Consider the following 18,266-nt stretch of genomic DNA (forward strand, 5'->3'; position numbering starts at 1 on the left):
ATTTCTTCACTAGCTTGGTTTGGCAGGCTGCTGGTTGTCCCTCTGAATCTATCGTCTCCTTCTTCGCAGTTTCAGCTGGCAACAGGCTGTCCAGGCTGCTCAGCTAGAGGCCACATTTCCTAAGTGCCTTGTTGATAGGTGTTGCCATGTGACTGTTTCATGCCATGGAACATGAATGGGGATGTGTCAACTTTGTCTCACTTGCTTAAAGAGCAATTGCTTGCCTTGGACTGGTAGCAATCCAAGTTTGACAACAGGTAGGGAGGATGGTGAAGGGCAAAACGGAGGGCACTTGCATCCATGAATCACCTTTTATGGCAAAACTCTCTGTCCTAACAGCCTGGCCACTGTATTTTCGTTACACGTATCTGTGATAGCAGCTTTGCCGCAAAGCTGCTCTGCCTTGATATTCCAGGTGCTAACCGACCTCTATCAATAAAATATGGAGAATACTAAAAATTTAAAATTAGCAAACTCTGTGAATAAAACAGGTGTTTAAATGAAGTAATGGCCTCATCAACAGAAGGTTTGTTACTGCTGATGTACCCAGAACCTTGGCCCTATGTTATAATGGAACACACATGTTCCCTCTATTGTTTCTTCATCTGGGAGGATACAGGTTTTCTACAAGTCTGTAAAAGCACAGTGTCTTTTTGATGGTAGCTGGATTTATTTTTAGATGAGGATTTTTGACCCCTCGAGCAATCAGGCGGGGAGCTGAGTGGTGGTGTCGCATGGAGGGGAGAGTATTACTGCTTTCAGTTTTCACCAGTACCTATCTCCTCATGTGTCAGGATGCCAGGGGCCACACAACCTGACATTTCACTCTGAGAATTCCAGAGACCAGTAAGACCAAAAGCAAACAACATGGTTGGTCTCTTCCCATAATGAGGAATAAGAGGAAATCCTAAAAAAGTGGGAGTAATGCAGTGGTTATCAGGCCACTGTGTACTGACTTGGAATTCTCAGTTGACTGCTTAGAGGCTCCTGTTCTTACAGATTCATTCTGCAGAAGAAACAGGAACATCCTTAATGGAACACCAGTGAACACCCATTCACAATTACAGATATTGGAATCTGAAGGAGTCTTGGTGAGCCCCACTGCACCCTGGCTGTTAGATGCCCTAAAACTGTTCTACTCTGGCAATAATGTAGTAATAGGAACCAGACTTTCCCTCCTGTTGTAAATAGCTATAATATTTTATAGAACATATAAAACAACAGTTCATATCCTGGACAACAAGCAGCACAGGACTGGTCCTGAGAGAAGGGAAATCAACGAAGAAAAGTCTAAGACAGTTTCCTTCAGGGTCCTCCCAGCCTTCACTGCAGGAAGACAGAACCCAAACATAGCCAGGTGGTCTTTATTTATTTATTTATTTATTACTTTCTAAGCAGGCTCCATGCTCAGTGTAGAGCCCAATGTGGAGCTTGAACTCACAACCCTGAGGTCAAGATCTGAGCTGAGATCGAGAGTCGGACGCTTAACCAACTAAGCCATCCGGGTGCCCCAGCCAGGTGGTCTTTCTGAGTGTGGGAGTCACAGGTCAGAGCACAGGGAGGCTGCGGGCTGGAATTTGTGGGTTAGGATAACAGAAGGAGGGGTAGGGGAAAATAATGGCTGGAGAATTTCCAAATTTGATGACAACTGTAAACCCACAGACCCAAGAAGCTCAATGAACCCCAAGCGGAATAAACACAAAGAAAAACCCAGGCACACCATAACCAAATTGCTAAGAACCAATGATAAAATCTTAAAAAAGTAGCCAGAGATGAAAAAAAAAATCACATAGAAGAATAAACACCGAAATGAAAGCAGACTTTTTTGTCAGAAACTATTGTCTCAAAGGCAAGCAAGGAGCAGCCTGTGCAAGCACTCCCAGGCCGGTTGGGCTGTGTCCACTAGACTTTAAGTGTATGACTGGGGATACTGCTCCCCCAAGTCTCTATTACTCTGCTCTGTTCTCTTCATTTTCATGGGTTCACTTTTTTTTTTTTCAATATATGAAATTTATTGTCAAATTGGTTTCCATACAACACTCATGGGTTCACTTTCTTAACCACATATGGTTCTTGTGCCTCTTCAGTGCCTGAGTAAATGACTCTAGTTTCATCTTGTGCTGCCAGTTTCTCTCTCAGAATAGATCTAATGCTAACACATTAGTTTCTCTGAGACACACCAGCTAGTTATGGAGAGTCTATGTGCACAGGTATTGTGCTGGACACTGCAAATAGCTCGATCTCAATAATCCTGCGAGAGAGACCTTTAATTAGTGTATATGGAGTACTGCATGCCAGATTATGTTTTAGTCACTTATATGTCTTACCTCACTTAATTTAGGCCTTGTAACTCTTATGAGGTGGGTTCTGTTATTGTCACTATTTCGTAGGTGAGGAGACAGGCAGAGAGAAGTGAAGTAACTTATCAAAGATGCACGGCTGATACGCAGAAGGGCTTGGGACTGAACCCATGTAGCCCAACTCCAGAGCCTGTGTTGTTAACCCCAGTGATAATGGTTGTCTTTTTGGTGGTAAGTAAGAGATGTAACTTGTCAGGATCATAGCTAAACTAAGCTAAGCTGGGTCATGATGGTTAAGCCAGGAATGAAATCCATGTCAGACTGCATGGCTCATTCTCTTCACCACGATACACTGTCTCTAACATTCCTCAGGCTTTCAGTGGCATGTAACATTAATCATCTACTTCAACCCCTAATTATCATTTTAGGCTTTCATGCATTAGGTGATGATTATTCTTTTTTTTTAAATGTAGATTAAAAAAAATTTTTTTTAAAAATTTACATCCAAATTAGTTAGCATATAGGGCAACAGTGATTTCAGGAGTAGATTCCTTAATGCCCCTTACCCACTTAGCCCATCCCCCCTCCCACAACCTCTCCAGTAACCTTCTGTTTCTTCTCCATGTTTCAGAGTCTCTTATGTTTTGTTCCCCTCCCTGTTTTTATATTGTTTTTGTTTCCCTTCCCTTATGTTAGGTGATGATTATTCTAACATTCATTTGGAAAAGGAGTGGGAGCCAGAATTCTAAATGCCTTCAGAGCCTAGGTTCTAGATTATTTCTCAAATAGAAAATTAACCTTCTTTCCTCTTAATAACAACAATATAAACAGCTAGCATATACTGAGAGCCTTCTGTGTATTAAGCACTACGTTAAGTATTTTACATAAGTTATCTAATTTAATCAGTAAAATCCTATCAACTAGGCATTATTGGTCACTCCCATTTTTCAGGTGAGGAGAGTAAGGCTGACAGAAGTTAATAGTATCAGTGAAGTCAATAGGGGAGGGACTTGGACCCTGAGCAGTCTGAAATGAGAGTACAGATAGCTGTTGCTTTTGAACATTCACTATTTTGGTTCCTTTTGGTTGGAACTTCTATTGTTTGCTGTTCCTGTACCTAAATTAATAAACACTAGAGCTTACTGAGTATGTTAGGTCATTTGCTCTTTACAACAATCCCATGATTATCCCTGCTTTTCAATGGAGGTAACTAAAGTTCCATTGAAGTTAAATGATTTACTGAGGACCCAAGTGGTCTGGCTCAGATATGAACTCAAGTCTCTTTAACTCAAAACACATGGTCTCTCTACCATATAATATGTATTACTGTCTTCATAAATGTCATTTTCTACCTGTTCCTTGCTACTAGTCTCTCCTTGTTCCAACCTCCCCACCCCCATCAAATTATGGCCGCTTAGTTTTCTAACATGCTAGTATCATAGATCATTTTCCTGCCAAAGAATGACCAAACTGTGCACATGACAGAAAAGGATACATTCTTTGTTATGGCAACAGAGGCTGTTTATAACCTGGCTTTGAGATTCTTACCAACTTCATGTCCCACAGGCAGCCTTCACATGCCCCCTCCTCAGAGTACCTGTTCACTGGCAACTCCCAAAGTAGGTTATATTATTCATAAGCCAGTAAGGTATGGCGGTTAGGTACAATGAATGTGCTCTGGGCTCAAAGAAACAGGAGTCTGAATCTTGGTTTTATCAGTTATTAGTTTTAAGGCCTTGGGCAAATTATTTAACCTCTTTGTTTTGTCTTTTTAAAGACTAATAATAGTACATCATGAGTACTGAAAGAGATAATGTAAGAACTGAATGAAGCATATATATGTGCCTAGCACATATGAGTAAATGCTCAGTGTTATTAATAATTATTATATATTTACTATTATATAATTAGATATTATAACCGTTATGCCTATACATTCATTCTCTTTGAATCTACTACCAGGAATATCTGTCTTCCTCACATCCACCTGCCAACCCCCCACACTTACTTTTAATTCTTCCCAACTCTCTCTTCAGGTGTCAAATTTCTAGTAAGTTTTCTCTGAGTGAGGTCCCAGAGTCTCCTCTACTTCTCTATATTATAGTACTTATTACACTACTATAAATTTTAGTTTGTCTATCTCACCTGCTAGAAAGAGTCAGATAATAAATATTTTAGGCTTGGTGAGCCATTATGGTCTCTATTATACTATTCAATTCTGCTGCTGTAGCATCAAGGCAGCCATAGATAATACATAAACAAGAGTTGCTGTATTCTAAAAAAAATATTTTTTACAAAAACAGGTAGTGGGCCAATTTGGCTCACAGGCTGTAATTTCCCAACCCCATATGCTAGACACATAGGCTAGCTGAGGGTGAACTGGGTCTTTCTATCTTGCATCCTTACCCACGACTTGGCCCAATAAATAGCTACTGAATTTAATGAGTGGATAACTCAGTGAGAGTTAATGAAAACTATAAATTGCATTTACATCCTCTATAAACCCTAGTTCAAATTAACTACTTCCTCATGGCCTCTTTATATGTCTCTCTCTTACCTACCTATCACAACTGATTGCAGTTAGTTGCTGATGTAGGTTCTCTGCTATATCCTTTGTAACTTTTGGACTCTGCAACGTGCTGGACATGGAGGAGGAACTCAATAAAAGCAGTATTGGTGGAACAAATGAATTAGAAATTCCTTCAGGTTTTGAGCATTAGAGAACAAAATAACTGTCTTGGACACGGGGGCTCCCCAGTACAACTGTGACTTATTCTAGAACTCTAAATAAATATTACATGGAAATACTGAGTATAAGGGATGCACATAAGGTCAGGGGTCAGAATTCCTTAACTGTCCCAAGCCATCTGTGCTCAGTACTATTTGCTGCAGTACTGGAAATCAGAAGTAAGTCTGGCAGGTGCCTTTTCTTCATCTGAATCTGAATAACTACCAGAATAATGTTTGGTATTCTGAACTTTTCTTAGTATGTATGTTAGACTCTTGTAGGGTGGAGAAAGGGGAGTACAAAAAAGGTTAGTACCAAGTGTATGCTGGTGAGTGGTCATGTAACTGCTCATAACAGACAAGATCACTGACTGAAATGTAATTTTGCTTTGCTCTTTTTAAAATATCAGACTAAGAACTCTTTTCTAAACATCCTTTTTCATTGCATCTTGCCCAATGCTCTTCTGGTCCTCTACTAATATGTTCTAAAAACACATTTAAGAAAACCAACAGATAAAACTTATTAAATATAATTTCAAACATACTCAAGATAAGGAAAGCTAAGAGCTGTAATTCTTCTCATGGATGCATTATATGTATTTTCTAGCCTCAATCTAATACAAACTTTGTAACTTTCACCTTCTACTCAAGAACATATTCTTTATTTAATACGATGCTATCTGGACCACGTACCTATTTGGAAGATGATGGCTGCCGAAGGTCGTACTTCCCCCGGGACCCACAAATAACCTCAGTCCTTCTTCTGCAATTCACATTAAAATATTTGTTATAGGCACACGTATTACATTATTGTCAAATGATATTCCTATATTAAATTCATAATTTACATTTAAGTTTTATTAAATACATTTTTATTTTTTATTTTTAGATTTTATTTTTAAGTAATTTCTATACCCAACATGGGGCTTGAGCTCACAACTCAGAGAGCAAGAATTGCACACTGTACTGACTGAACCAGCCCCAAGAAATAAACTTTTAGAAAGCTACACATATATTTTAAAAACAGGCAATTTAAAAGATATGCTTTTTTTTTTTTTTAAGTAGGCTCCATGTCCAATGTGGGGCTTAAACTCACAACCCTGAGATCAAGAGTCACATGCTGTACTGAGTCAGCCAGGCGCCCCTAAAAGATATCCTAATAGTTATTTCTCATTAACTTCCCTAAAGTTGTTTTTCTTTAAAACTGAGTAAAAAAGATTTCTCTTCCTACAAATTTCCCTAAGTAAGGTTTAATTACTTCTCTTTACAACCAGTTACATAATGAAACTAAGTCCATTGCTAACTGCTCTCTATTCATGCCGGCGTGAATAATTACACCTTTCAAATTGGTGGCATGTAAATTTTGCCTCAGTGAAAATGCTGAGGAGGGAATAAAGGATTCTGTGATTCACTATCATCTCAAGATCACTATCCAACCCTGCAAATTACACAGTTGTTGTGTCCAGTTATGATAAAGCAGATACAGACATCTGCTGTAAGGTACATAAACATGGTAGACGTTGATGCATACACAATAAAAGGCTTCTTTAAAATTGGATGTTTTTAGGGGCATCTGAGGGGGGGTTAAGTCAGTTCAGCATCTTTTTTTTTTTTAATTTTTTTAAATGTATATTTATTTTTGAGAGAGAGACAGAACGCGAGTGGGTTAGGGGCAGACAGAGAGGGAGACACAGAAGCAGAAGCAGGCTCCAGGCTCTGAGCTGTCAGCACAGAGCCTGACGTGGGGCTCGAACTCACGAGCTGTGAGATCATGACCTGAGCCGAAGTTGGACGCTCAACCGACTGAGCCACCCAGGCACCCCAGCATCTGACTACTGATCTCAGTTCAGGTCTTTATCTCAGGGTGATGAGTTCAAGCCCCACGCTGGGCATGCAGCCTACTTAATCCACACACCTTCTGCACTGGAATCTAGGCTGAAGTCTTGACTCTGCAGTATTTTCTCTACAATATCATCTGCATCCACTCTGGTGTCATCAACTCGCTTCAGCTGAGATTCTACAGAATCTTGCTTCACTGGGCATCTTTGAAAATAATTAAAAAAATTTTTCCCTTGTTTTTATTATGTTACGAGAACAAAGTTGTTTTTTTCCTCTCCATTTAAACAGAGATTGGAAAGATACCTGTTGAACGGTTCTGAAGTGGTATCTTCTTTGCCAGCTGTATCAAGGTTTGGTTCAACTATTTTTTGCTCAATTTCATCACAGGGCTCTAGAATACTTTCAATTCCTGTTGATGTGCTTCCCACTGAGGTATTTCTCCTGTGGCAGAGGTCAGAGAAGCTAGATGACCGGGAGTGGCACGAGCTATACCCTGTTAGAGAAAAATTGCTTTGGGTAAAATACTAACACCAAACACACTGCACGTAAACGTTCTCCCACACCCTGGCAGTTACAAGTAATACTTTAGGACAATAAATATCTAAGGAATTCAACTTCACTGTTAGCCTCTACCTGATACTTTTGACTGCTGGCTTGCATAGCTTGATGTTCTAGAATGTCCACAGGCACTAAGTTCATCTGGAACAGAGGCACTCTTTGCTGAAAGATCTGCAATAAGTCATAACATGAGGTTACCATTACTGCCAAGAAGTCAATGGTCAATTTGTATTCTTGTCTGCAGATTTTAACTGCTAAGTTGATTATCAAGAAAAATTAGTTGCAAAGTGAAAAGAGACCCTTTTAAATTGGTACAAGGTAAACAATTGCATTGTAAGAAATCTAAAAAACTTAAATACCATGGTCTATTGAAGAAATATAGTTTTGGGTGCCTGGGAGGCTCAGTTGGTTAAGTATCTGACTCTGGACTTTGGCTCAGGTCATGATGTCATGGTTCATAGGACTGGGCTCTGTGCTGACAGTGCAGAGCCTGCTTGGGATTCTCGCTCTCACTGCTCTCTCTTAATATAAATAAACTTAAAAAAATATTTTTTTCGTAAGATTTAACAGCACTCTACCTTAAATAAAACCATTTCAGGGTGCCTGGGTGGCTCAGTTGGTTAAGTGTCCGACTGCGGACTTCGGCCCAGGTCATGATCTCACAGTGCATTTGAGCCCCACCTTGGGCTTTGTGCTGACATGTCAGAGCCTGCTTGGGATTCTCTCTCTCTTTCTCTCTCTCTAAATAAATAAATAAACGTAAAAACAAAAAGCATTTCAGTTTTTATGTTCAGTATTTCTCTAATAAAAATAAGTCAGATGTATTCTTATAAATACTCACAAAATTGTGTGCTTTTTGAGAAAATCCTGCTCTCAAAAATCCATCACAGCAGTAAACTAAAGAGCATGTTGTTACTTTAATATTAGTGTTGCTAGTGTTAGGCTATAATTTGGGCAAATGTCTGTGGTTTAAATCAACACAGCATGCAATGTAGCAGTGAGAATAAAAGTTCTTAAGAATTGATTATAGTATTCAGTTTCCAAGTAAATGTACAAAAAAACAGTGTCAAAGCCATTTCTAGCAGTTCCCTGATAATGTGCATATTCCAGATGCCAATTATGTATTTCCAGAACCAGGTTTCACAGAATGCAAAACTGTGGCCATTTTCATTAGCATGAACTATTTGAAAACTAGAACTGCTTTTCACTTAGAGGCAAAAGGAAACCAACTGAGTAACACAGCAATTACAGCAGCAGTTCTATAAATGATACTGGATGTTGCTGGACCAAGCAATGCTGCCAAATGAGTAAGCTACTGGAGCAGCCTGGCCCTTCTGCAAAGGTTTCTCACTTCTGGGCAGGCTATAAGATACAAACTCCAAACCAGCATCCCTAGTCCATTTTATAGTGGTCCTAAATGCACAGCTGATCTATACGAAGATATAAACCCAAAGAGGTGGTTCATATCAAGAATTATATAGGACCAGGGTGCTTGGATGGCTCAGTTGGTTGAGGTCTGACTTCAGCTTAGGTCATCATCCCACTGTTCTGTGCTGACAGCTCAGAGCCTGGAGCCTGCTTTGGATTCTGTCTCCCTCTTTGTCTGTCCCTCCCCCACTTGTACTCTGTCTCAAAAATAAACAAACATTACAAACATAAAAAAATGAAATCTTAAAAAAATGATATAGGACTTTTTTCTTATTAAAATATTTTTTTAATGTTTACTTTTGAGAGAAAAAGTGAGACAGCATGCACAGGGGAAGGGCAGAGAGAGAGGGAGACACAGAATCCAAAGCAGGCTCCAGGCTCTGAGCTGTCAGCACAGAGCCTAATGTGAGGCTCGAATGCACGAACTGTGAGATCATGACCTGAGCCGAGGTTGGATGTTTAACCGACTGAGGCACCCAGGCGCCCCCTAGGACTAATTTGTTAATCGCATCACTACACCTTTCTTTTCATTCTTTCAAATAATAACCCTGCTCACATCACATGAGAGAAGAAAGAAAGCTCCTAACTCCTTTTTCTTCAGGCAACTGAACATTTTAGGCTTTTAACTATTGGAGCAGATCTGGGTGTGGCTGGGAGTTTGCCTGGGGAGGTGGCTCTCAAGGTGTGGCCCGGGGCCCGGCAGCATCAGTGTCACCTTGGAACCCACGAATGCAATTTTCAGGCTCCAACCCCGATCTACCCAATCAAAAACCTCTGGCTGCAGTGTCAGCAACCTATGGTTTAACAAGCCCACCAGGGGACTCTGATGGACACTCATGTTTGGGACCACCAACAGAGGAGAGTGTTCAGTGGGGGAGAAGCAACACCTGACAGGTGGCTGGCAGAAGTTGCTAGGTACACTCCTGTAGTGTCCCGTTCCATCTGTGGGGAGAAGTACACCAAGGGGGTGTGTGTCAATACAACATTGAGTTGTTAATCTACCAGAACCTGACATTTCAGACAAAACAAAGCACTGGCTCACCCCAAAATTGCATAATTAAAACTCTGCTGATAAATTCTTGGCCCATTTCAAGCCATGTACCCACAGAATTTTTTATTTTTCTTTCCAAGATCTTATTAAAATTTTTTTTTAATGTTTATTTATTTTTGAGACAGAGAGAGAGCATGAACGGGGGAGGGTCAGAGAGAGGGAGACACAGAATCTGAAACAGGCTCCAGGCTCTGAGCTGTCAGCACAGAGCCCGACGCGGGGCTCGAACCCACGGACCGCAAGATCATGACCTGAGCCGAAGTCGGCCGCTTAACCGACTGAGCCACCCAGCGCCCCTCCAAGATCTTATTTAAACTCCAGTTAGTTAGGGGCGCCTGGGTGGCGCAGTCGGTTAAGCGTCCGACTTCAGCCAGGTCACGATCTCGCGGTCCGTGAGTTCGAGCCCCACGTCAGGCTCTGGGCTGATGGCTCGGAGCCTGGAGCCTGTTTCCGATTCTGTGTCTCCCTCTCTCTCTGCCCCTGCCTCGTTCATGCTCTGTCTCTCTCTGTCCCAAAAATAAAAAAACGTTGAAAAAAAAAATTTAAACTCCAGTTAGTTAACATACAGTATAGTATTGGTTTCATGAGAATTTAGTGATTCATCACTTACATATAACACCCAGTGCTCATCACAAGTGCCCTACTTAGTGCCCTCCATGCTTCAGCCCATCCCTCTACTCACCTACCCACCTCCTTTACCCACAGAATTTGAAATCTGGGTGGGACTTTGGGAATCTTTCATGATGTCAAGTGGTGCCATTTCTCACAGATTAAAAAAAAACAGTAAGCTACACACCCGTACCTGCTATTCCAAGATGGATTTTGAGAGTCTCTCCACCTTTTCTATCTTCTTCCAGAGATTCAGATTCACCAGCAATTGGTAGAGACATTGATGTAGAAGGAGGCCTGTAAATAAATATTTCAAAGGATCAGAACTTGATTAATGATGGGTGAATCAGAAAGCTTGAGATAGTGTTAAAGAATGGTTGTGGAGTCAGTGCACCACTTTAGTAAGGTGCCTGCTTAACGGTACCTCTTTGAGGGTGAATGTCATAAAAATCAACACATACTGTATGAGCTGCCTCAAAACTGGAATACACTTCATGGGGAAAACAAAAGATTTTTACTCAACAAAAAATGTTGAGACCAGAAAGGGGATTGCCTCCACAGAGTCTGGAAAAGAGGGGCTCTGGTTGTGTGTCCCCGGCACCATCTATGGAGGATGCTTCAACTGTCAACTCTCAGACAAGGCAGGGAGGTTACCTGAGGCAGAGAAGGTGGTATCAAGACCCTTTGTATCTGAGGTCGGAGGGGAATACGTCATGCCTTCCACTCCAGGGCCTGAGCTCTCTTGTTGGCCTACTAACTTCTTAAATGGTACCCACGTTTTTAACTTCTACCTTGTTCTCTGTCAACGGCTTACTTACCCTAGGGGGAATCTGTAAAGAGCCCCAGTTGTTTAGATTGTTTTTTGGGCTGGATTCTCTAGGGGTAGGTGATGGATAGCTTTTCATTGGCTAATTCAAGGCTCCTATCTCCATGTGGAAGATGTGTAGCAGGTTGGGGCAAATCTGAGTTCTAACAAGATTTTTTTTTTTTTTTTTTAAATAAAACATCCCTAACTTTTGAGTTGACAGTCTAGAGGAAAACCACATCTTCCTAGAGACTATCTCTTGGTGACCTGAGGTAAAATAGGGAGGTGGCTGAAGGGATAGTGGGTGAAGCTGACCCACTATGTGGCAATTCCTTTTTTGTTTTTGTTATTTTGTATTTACTGAAATTCAAAACATACTAGCAAAGTACCTCTAAAATAAAGATTGCTAAAATAAACTAGAAAAGTATTTCCAAGATACAGATGACCAGAAATTAGTTAGCCTGAGTATATTAGTTATGTTGTTGCTGGAACACATTACCACAAACTTAGAGACTTAACATAAATTCATTATCTTACAGTTTCTGTTAGAGGTTTGACATAGGTTCCACTGGACCAAAATCAAGGTGTTGGCAGGACCACATTCCTTCCTGGAGGCTTTAGGGGAGAACCTGTTTCCTTGCCTTTTCCAGCCTCCAGAGACTGCCAGCACTCCTTGGCTCAGGCTCCTTCCTCCATCTTCAAAGCCAGAAAGGCTGCATCTCTCTCTGTTCTGTATTTTGCATTTCCCTCTAACCCTGACATGCTGCCAATTACCTTTTCTCTTGGATTATACCTCTTCCCTTTAAGGACCCTTGGGATTATAGTGGGTCCACGTGGAGAACCCAGAATAATTTCCCTATTTTGAAGTTAGATTACTACTTTATTTATTATTTTTTTTTTAATTTTTTTTTTCAACGTTTATTTATTTTTGGGACAGAGAGAGACAGAGCATGAACGGGGGAGGGGCAGAGAGAGAAGGAGACACAGAATCAGAAACAGGCTCCAGGCTCTGAGCCATCAGCCCAGAGCCTGACGCGGGGCTCGAACTCACAGACCGCGAGATCGTGACCTGGCTGAAGTCGGACGCTTAACCGACTGCGCCACCCAGGCGCCCCTAGATTACTACTTTAATTCCACCTGCCACCTCATTCTCCTTGGCCATTTAACTCAACATATTCACACGTTCTAAGGATTAGGTGTAGACATCTTTGGTGGTGCTGGGGACATTAGTCTACACACATTAATATACTACAGTTTAATATTTTCATGACAGTTCAGTAATTGTCATTCAGTTGCCCTAATACAGAATTTATCTTTTTTTATCTATGTAAAACATTAAACTGGCCAGATGCAATAGTAACAAAAAAAATGTAATGCGATATAAAACCCATCGTACAACAGTATAAGTAGTGGTTATTTGTATGCATACGTTCATATATGTATATATAAAACTATACATGTGTACACATGTGTATGTGTATATATTGTGTGTGTACATATATTGTGTGGTAATTCTTAAATTCTTAATATATTATGTCAGTAGAATCCTCTGGCTATTTAGGTCCTTGAAGATACAGACATTTAAGACTGTCATTAAACCTATTTCGAGATTCTTTCTTTCTTTTTTCTTTTTGTGTTTATTTATTTTGAGAGAGAGAGAGAGAGAGAGAGAGAGAGAATGAATGAATGAATGAATGTGGGGAGGGGCAGAGAAGGAATCCCAAGCAGGGACATAAGACTTGATCTCACAAACCATGAGATCACAACCTGAGCCAAAATCAGGAGTCGGATGCTCAACTGACTCAGCCACCCGGGTGCCCTGAAACCTATTTATAAATTATTTTTATCATAAGGTCTCCTAAATTCCAAAATTGCATATCCTGTTGGGATATTTTCAAGTATTTGTCTTGCAAGTATATTGAAGTCAATATATGCCCAGCTAAGGCCATCTTCTCTTCCTAAATCTGCTTTCTTCTTGTATTCTCCAACTCTGTGAATGTCATCGTAGTCCACAAAGTCACTGAAACTACAGTCCTAGATACTGCCTCTGGGTCCTTCCTACTCACATTTCTCCATACCCAAACAGTTTCCAAATCCCACAGATTCTCCCATGTTTTTCCTATTTGTCATCTTTTCTCTGCCTCCAGTAATTACTTTAGTTTGGTCTTTGTACCTTAAGACCACAAGAGTCTCCTAGCTAGGAGCTTGTTATGAACATGTTATTCTCTGATTAAAAGCATGTCAATAGCTCCTTTCAGATAAAGCACAAACTCTTTATAAGGCCCTTTGTAGTCTGGCCTAGACCTACTTTTTCAGTTACCAAAGGCTGTATTTTTAAATAGTGTGAAATAATAGTGGCCTAAAAAGCCCTGCATTCAATATTCTATAAGAAAAAGTAACATGCAAAACAAATACACTTACAAAGAATGGAGTCTACAGTCCCAGTCATTAATCACTGATGGTGACTCATGCCTGCCTGTCCTATTTTTTTAATGCCAAGTCCTTTGTTCTTCCTTTCACAGGTGGCCTGATTCCAGTGTCTCCATCCCTCTACCTCTTAGAACTGTTTTCCAACTTTCAGTGCTCCCAGCCTGTGGCCTCTTCCCTTTCTCCCTGTCTCCCTCTGGCTCCACTCTTTCCTGTTCAGCCTGACTTCAGGGCCACAATACTTTTAGCAATACCTTCAGTTTGGCATCCCTTGTTCTGAGGTCTCAAAACACTTGAAGAACCCCAACCCTTGATAATTTGAGCCTTCTTCACTAACTTAGTTAACTGGGGTAACTAAGCATTACAGAGAAAATTCAATAGTTTTGAATTATTGAATCAGTCCATAGGGACTGATATTAATTATGGTCTAAAATTTATAGTGGGGCCTTGGCAGCTCTCCTAAGTCTCCCTACACAACTCAGTCATGTTGAATAATCACTGTGCTTAACGTGTGTCAGTTTTTATTCTATTACCCCTTTTTGTTCTGAAAATGTTTTTGTATCCCTTATAAGAACTTGTTTAATATAGCTCAATTACAGAACGAAGAGATGAGATTTTATTTTAATGTCACAGCAACGTTAAGAGTATGTGAAAAATGACCTGAAGTGACAATATTACGTACTTGATATTCATGCCCTGTAACAATGCCATAAACTCATGCAAGACGTTTTCTATTCCTGGAATGTCCTACCCACCTCCTCTGCTTGATAATTTCCTATTCATCCTCTAAAAATTAGCTCAGTATCACCCCCTCAGTGAACACTTTCCTGCATTTCAAGAAAAAGTAGTTAGGGACTCTACCATCCATGCCTCAGTAGCATCATATGTTCTGTGTCTGTCTCCCACAGAAGGAGTAAATTTTTCAGAACAGGGGCTGGCCTTACTTAAGTTTGGTAAATGTTAGCACATGGCAGACAATCAATGCACACGTACAGAATAAATGAGTGAATCCTGGGACCCTGGACAAATTAGTTCCTTAACCTCAGAGCCTCAGGGTCCTCACTTAAAAAATATAGATACTGTATCAGAGTTGTTTCAACATTTAAATTGGAAGACAGTAATATTTACTAAATCATTTTGACAAATAGTACTCTCCTTCCTTCTAGAATATGAATGCTCCAGAACCCTAGCTATTCAAGAGGATTATCATCCCTAGATCTACTTTACCACCATATTGTCAGATGTCAGTGTAGCATTTTTTCTCTCAAAATATCCTTTTTCTCTTAAAATTCTTAAAAAAATTTTTTTTTAATCTTTGTTTATTTTTGAGAGATAGAGACAGAGTGCGAGCGGGGGAGGAACAGAGAGAGAGGGAGACCAGAATCTGAAGCTGGTTCCAGGCTCTGAGCTGTCAGAAGAGAGACCAACATAGGGCTTGAACTCACATTCATGAGATCATGACCTAAGCTGAAGTCGGATGCCCAACCGACTGAGCCACCCAGGAGCCCCTCTCTTAAAATTCTTAAAAAGATTTTTATTTTTGTAAGTAATCTCACCCAGCATGGGGCTCGAACTCACAATCCTGAGATCAAGAGCTGCGTGTTCCACCAATTGAGCCAGCCAGGGGCCCCTATCCTTTTTCTTTATTAGCACTAGTGGTTGGCTTTTTTTTTTTTTTAGCCAGTTTCATTCTTTTACAAGAGTCGGATATTTGATGATTTGCAGAGAACTACAAAACAGAGTCCAGGGCAGGTAGGTAGAGGGTGACTTACCAGCTGTCTTATTCATAAATACAGGCCTTATGGTATGAAATTTATCTTTCAGAAAATGATACAAATTATGGTACAGATCCTATGCTCATAAAATGTCAAAACTAGGGGCGCCTGGGTGGCTCAGTCGGTTAAGCAGCTGACTTCGGCTTAGGTCATGATCTCGCGGTCCTTGAGCCCTGCGTCGGGCTCTGTGCTGACAGCTCAGAGCCTGGAGCCTGTTTCAGATTCTGTGTCTCCCTCTCTCTGACCCTCCCCCGTTCATGCTTTGTCTCTGTCTCAAAAATAAATAAACATTAAAAAAAAAAAAGTCAAAACTAGAATTTAAAGCTGAGAATGCTGAAGGTCTGCTGTATTCTTGTTAGTTTCTCTAGGTTTAAAAAAAAATTTTTTTTTAAATGTTTACTTATTTTTGAGACAGAGAGAGACAGAGCATGAATGGGGGAGGGTCAGAGAGAGGGAGACACAGAATCTGAAACAGGCTCCAGGCTCTGAGCTGTCAGCACAGAGCCCAATGCGGGGCTCGAACTCACGGACCGTGAGATCATGACCTGAGCCGAAGTCGGCCACTTAACTAACTGAGCCACCCAGGTACCCCGAGGTTTTTAAAAACTTTATATCCTGAAAAATTCAAAGACACACAAAAGCAGAAAGAATAGTAGGATGAACCTCTCCAGCAGTTACTTACATCTATGTCTTAGAAATATTCAGTCATGTGACTCAGTTGTTTTTGCCTTAGTTTCCCCATCTGTAAAATGAGAACTTGGATTTTATAATACTTTTAAACTGGCTTGATGAAGCTCCTCCCTTAGAGACTTTAGGGGTAGTAAGGTACTATATCTTTTTTCAATAGAAAAAACTTATATATTGAGATTTATAATACATTTGAACACAAAGATTTTGTGGCTAAATATTCTGAAAAAAAATCACTGGACTGGACAAATTCCAACACTCTTTTCAGCTCTAAAGTATTGTGATTTTACATATTTGAGATATACTGAAATACAATATAATAAAAACAATTTACTTTTTATCTTAAAAAAAGTTTTTTTTAATGTTTATTTATTTTTGGGAGACAGAGAAACAAAGCAGGGGAGGGGCAGAGAGAGAGGGAGATACAGAATAGGAAGCAGGCTCTAGGTTCTGAGCTGTCAGTACAGAGCCTGATGTGGGACTGGAACCCACGAAGTACGGGAACATGACCTGGGCCGAAGTCAGATGCTCAACCAACTGAGCCACCCAGGTCCCCCCAAACCCCGCTTTTTTTCTGTTTTAGAGAAAAAGTGCGAGCAGGGGAGAGGGGCAGAGGGAGAGACAGAATCTTATTTATTTTAGAGAGAGAGAGCATGCATGCAAGCGAGTGGGGGAGAGGGGCAGCAGGAGAAAGAATCCTAATCCATGCTGAGCGTGGAGCCCAATGTGGGGCTCGATTCCATGACCCTGGGATCATGACCTGAGTTGAAATCAAGAGTTGGATGCTCAACTGACTGAGCCACTCAGGTGCCCTCCAAATAATTTACTTTTTACATCAGTAGTTTAAACACTTTTCTGTTTTTTATTTATCTTGAGAGAGAGGGAGAGAGCATGTGTGCACACATGTGCATAGGGGAGGGGCAGAGACAGAGAGGGAAGAGAGAATTCCAAGCAGAGCCCAACTCTGGGCTCAATATTATGAACTGTGAGATCAGCACCTGAGCTGAAAAACCAAGAGTCGGATGCTCAACCAACTAAGATACCCAGGCGCCCCTTACCATTTTTCTATTCAGTCCATACTCAGTATGCATAAGTGCATGGATGGGTCAGAGTTGCTCCTTTTCCACTGACAGTTGTACAATTTCAGATATTCAGAGAAAAGAGAAAATAACTATTGGGAGTTTGGTTCTCCTGAGAAATATTTTTATGTATCTTGGGATTAGGTGAAGTCTGTTTATTCTAATGAGTTATAAACATCTTTCCTATAAATATAAATTCTAGACTCTCAGAATTACATTCCCAGAGATAATACAGAACATAAAGTGATATTTTTGAGCTCTTCAGTATTTGAGTTGCACAAGTGGAGAGATAAAATGGTAGAGAAAGGGCCAGAAAGGGAATATTCTTAAGTTCACGAGAAGGAATGATGAATTCCTTTCCTTCCACTTTGTTTTGCTGCTCATTTTCTCATTTTGCCTTAAACTGATTCCACTAGAAAAACACTGTTACCTAAGAAGCCAAATGTAGCATAGCAAAAATTGTTTAGTCTCAACAGAGCAGGATATAAAGAAGCCAGGAAATTACGGTTCAAGAGATGACAACACAGGAAAGGTAAGTTATAGTAAAATGCATAGTTTAATCAATTGATTTTTTATTAAATATGTATTTTCAACTTTACAAAACACTGTAAATAGGGAACTATATGGATGTTACTATTAAAAACATGGAAGCTGGTGCACAGGGAAAAATTAAGATTTTTTTTCCTTTACTAAATATATTTTTCTCAGATATTCAAGTGATACATAATTAATTTTCTTTTGTAATCGAGTGTCTTCAGTATTGCTAACAAGCAAGCCTCTCCCCATTCAGCTCACTCTCCCACACTCTGACAGGACTCTTCCACATCTTTCCTCTTTCCTCAAACCCATCGCCATCTTTCCCGTCCGCACTCTTCAATGATCATCTCATTTCCTATTTCACTAGGAAATAAGGAGAAAATTGAAAATAACTTCTATATGCTTCCATTTCTCATATAACTGCATCTAAAGCCATATTCTCTG

General features: G+C 40.3%; 1 protein-coding gene across 3 annotated transcripts in view; it reads right to left on the reverse strand.

Annotated features, from left to right (window-relative positions):
* Positions 1-18,266, reverse strand: part of EEIG2 (EEIG family member 2) — a 94,788-nt gene that overhangs the window by 4,950 nt on the left and 71,572 nt on the right. For all 3 annotated transcript variants that reach the window (XM_047083147.1, XM_047083148.1, XM_047083149.1), the window contains exons 6-10: positions 10,706-10,809; positions 7,500-7,595; positions 7,170-7,359; positions 6,943-7,070; positions 5,721-5,790 (exon numbers count right to left, since the gene is read on the reverse strand). In XM_047083147.1, coding sequence (XP_046939103.1) covers positions 5,721-5,790; positions 6,943-7,070; positions 7,170-7,359; positions 7,500-7,595; positions 10,706-10,809 — 588 coding nt within the window. The remainder of the gene's footprint in view (positions 1-5,720; positions 5,791-6,942; positions 7,071-7,169; positions 7,360-7,499; positions 7,596-10,705; positions 10,810-18,266) is intronic.

The sequence above is a fragment of the Lynx rufus genome, unplaced genomic scaffold (genome assembly GCF_022079265.1).
Source record: "Lynx rufus isolate CCGP_SWC_20201006 ecotype Redwood Valley unplaced genomic scaffold, mLynRuf1.p SCAF_2, whole genome shotgun sequence".
Lineage (NCBI taxonomy): Eukaryota > Metazoa > Chordata > Mammalia > Carnivora > Felidae > Lynx > Lynx rufus.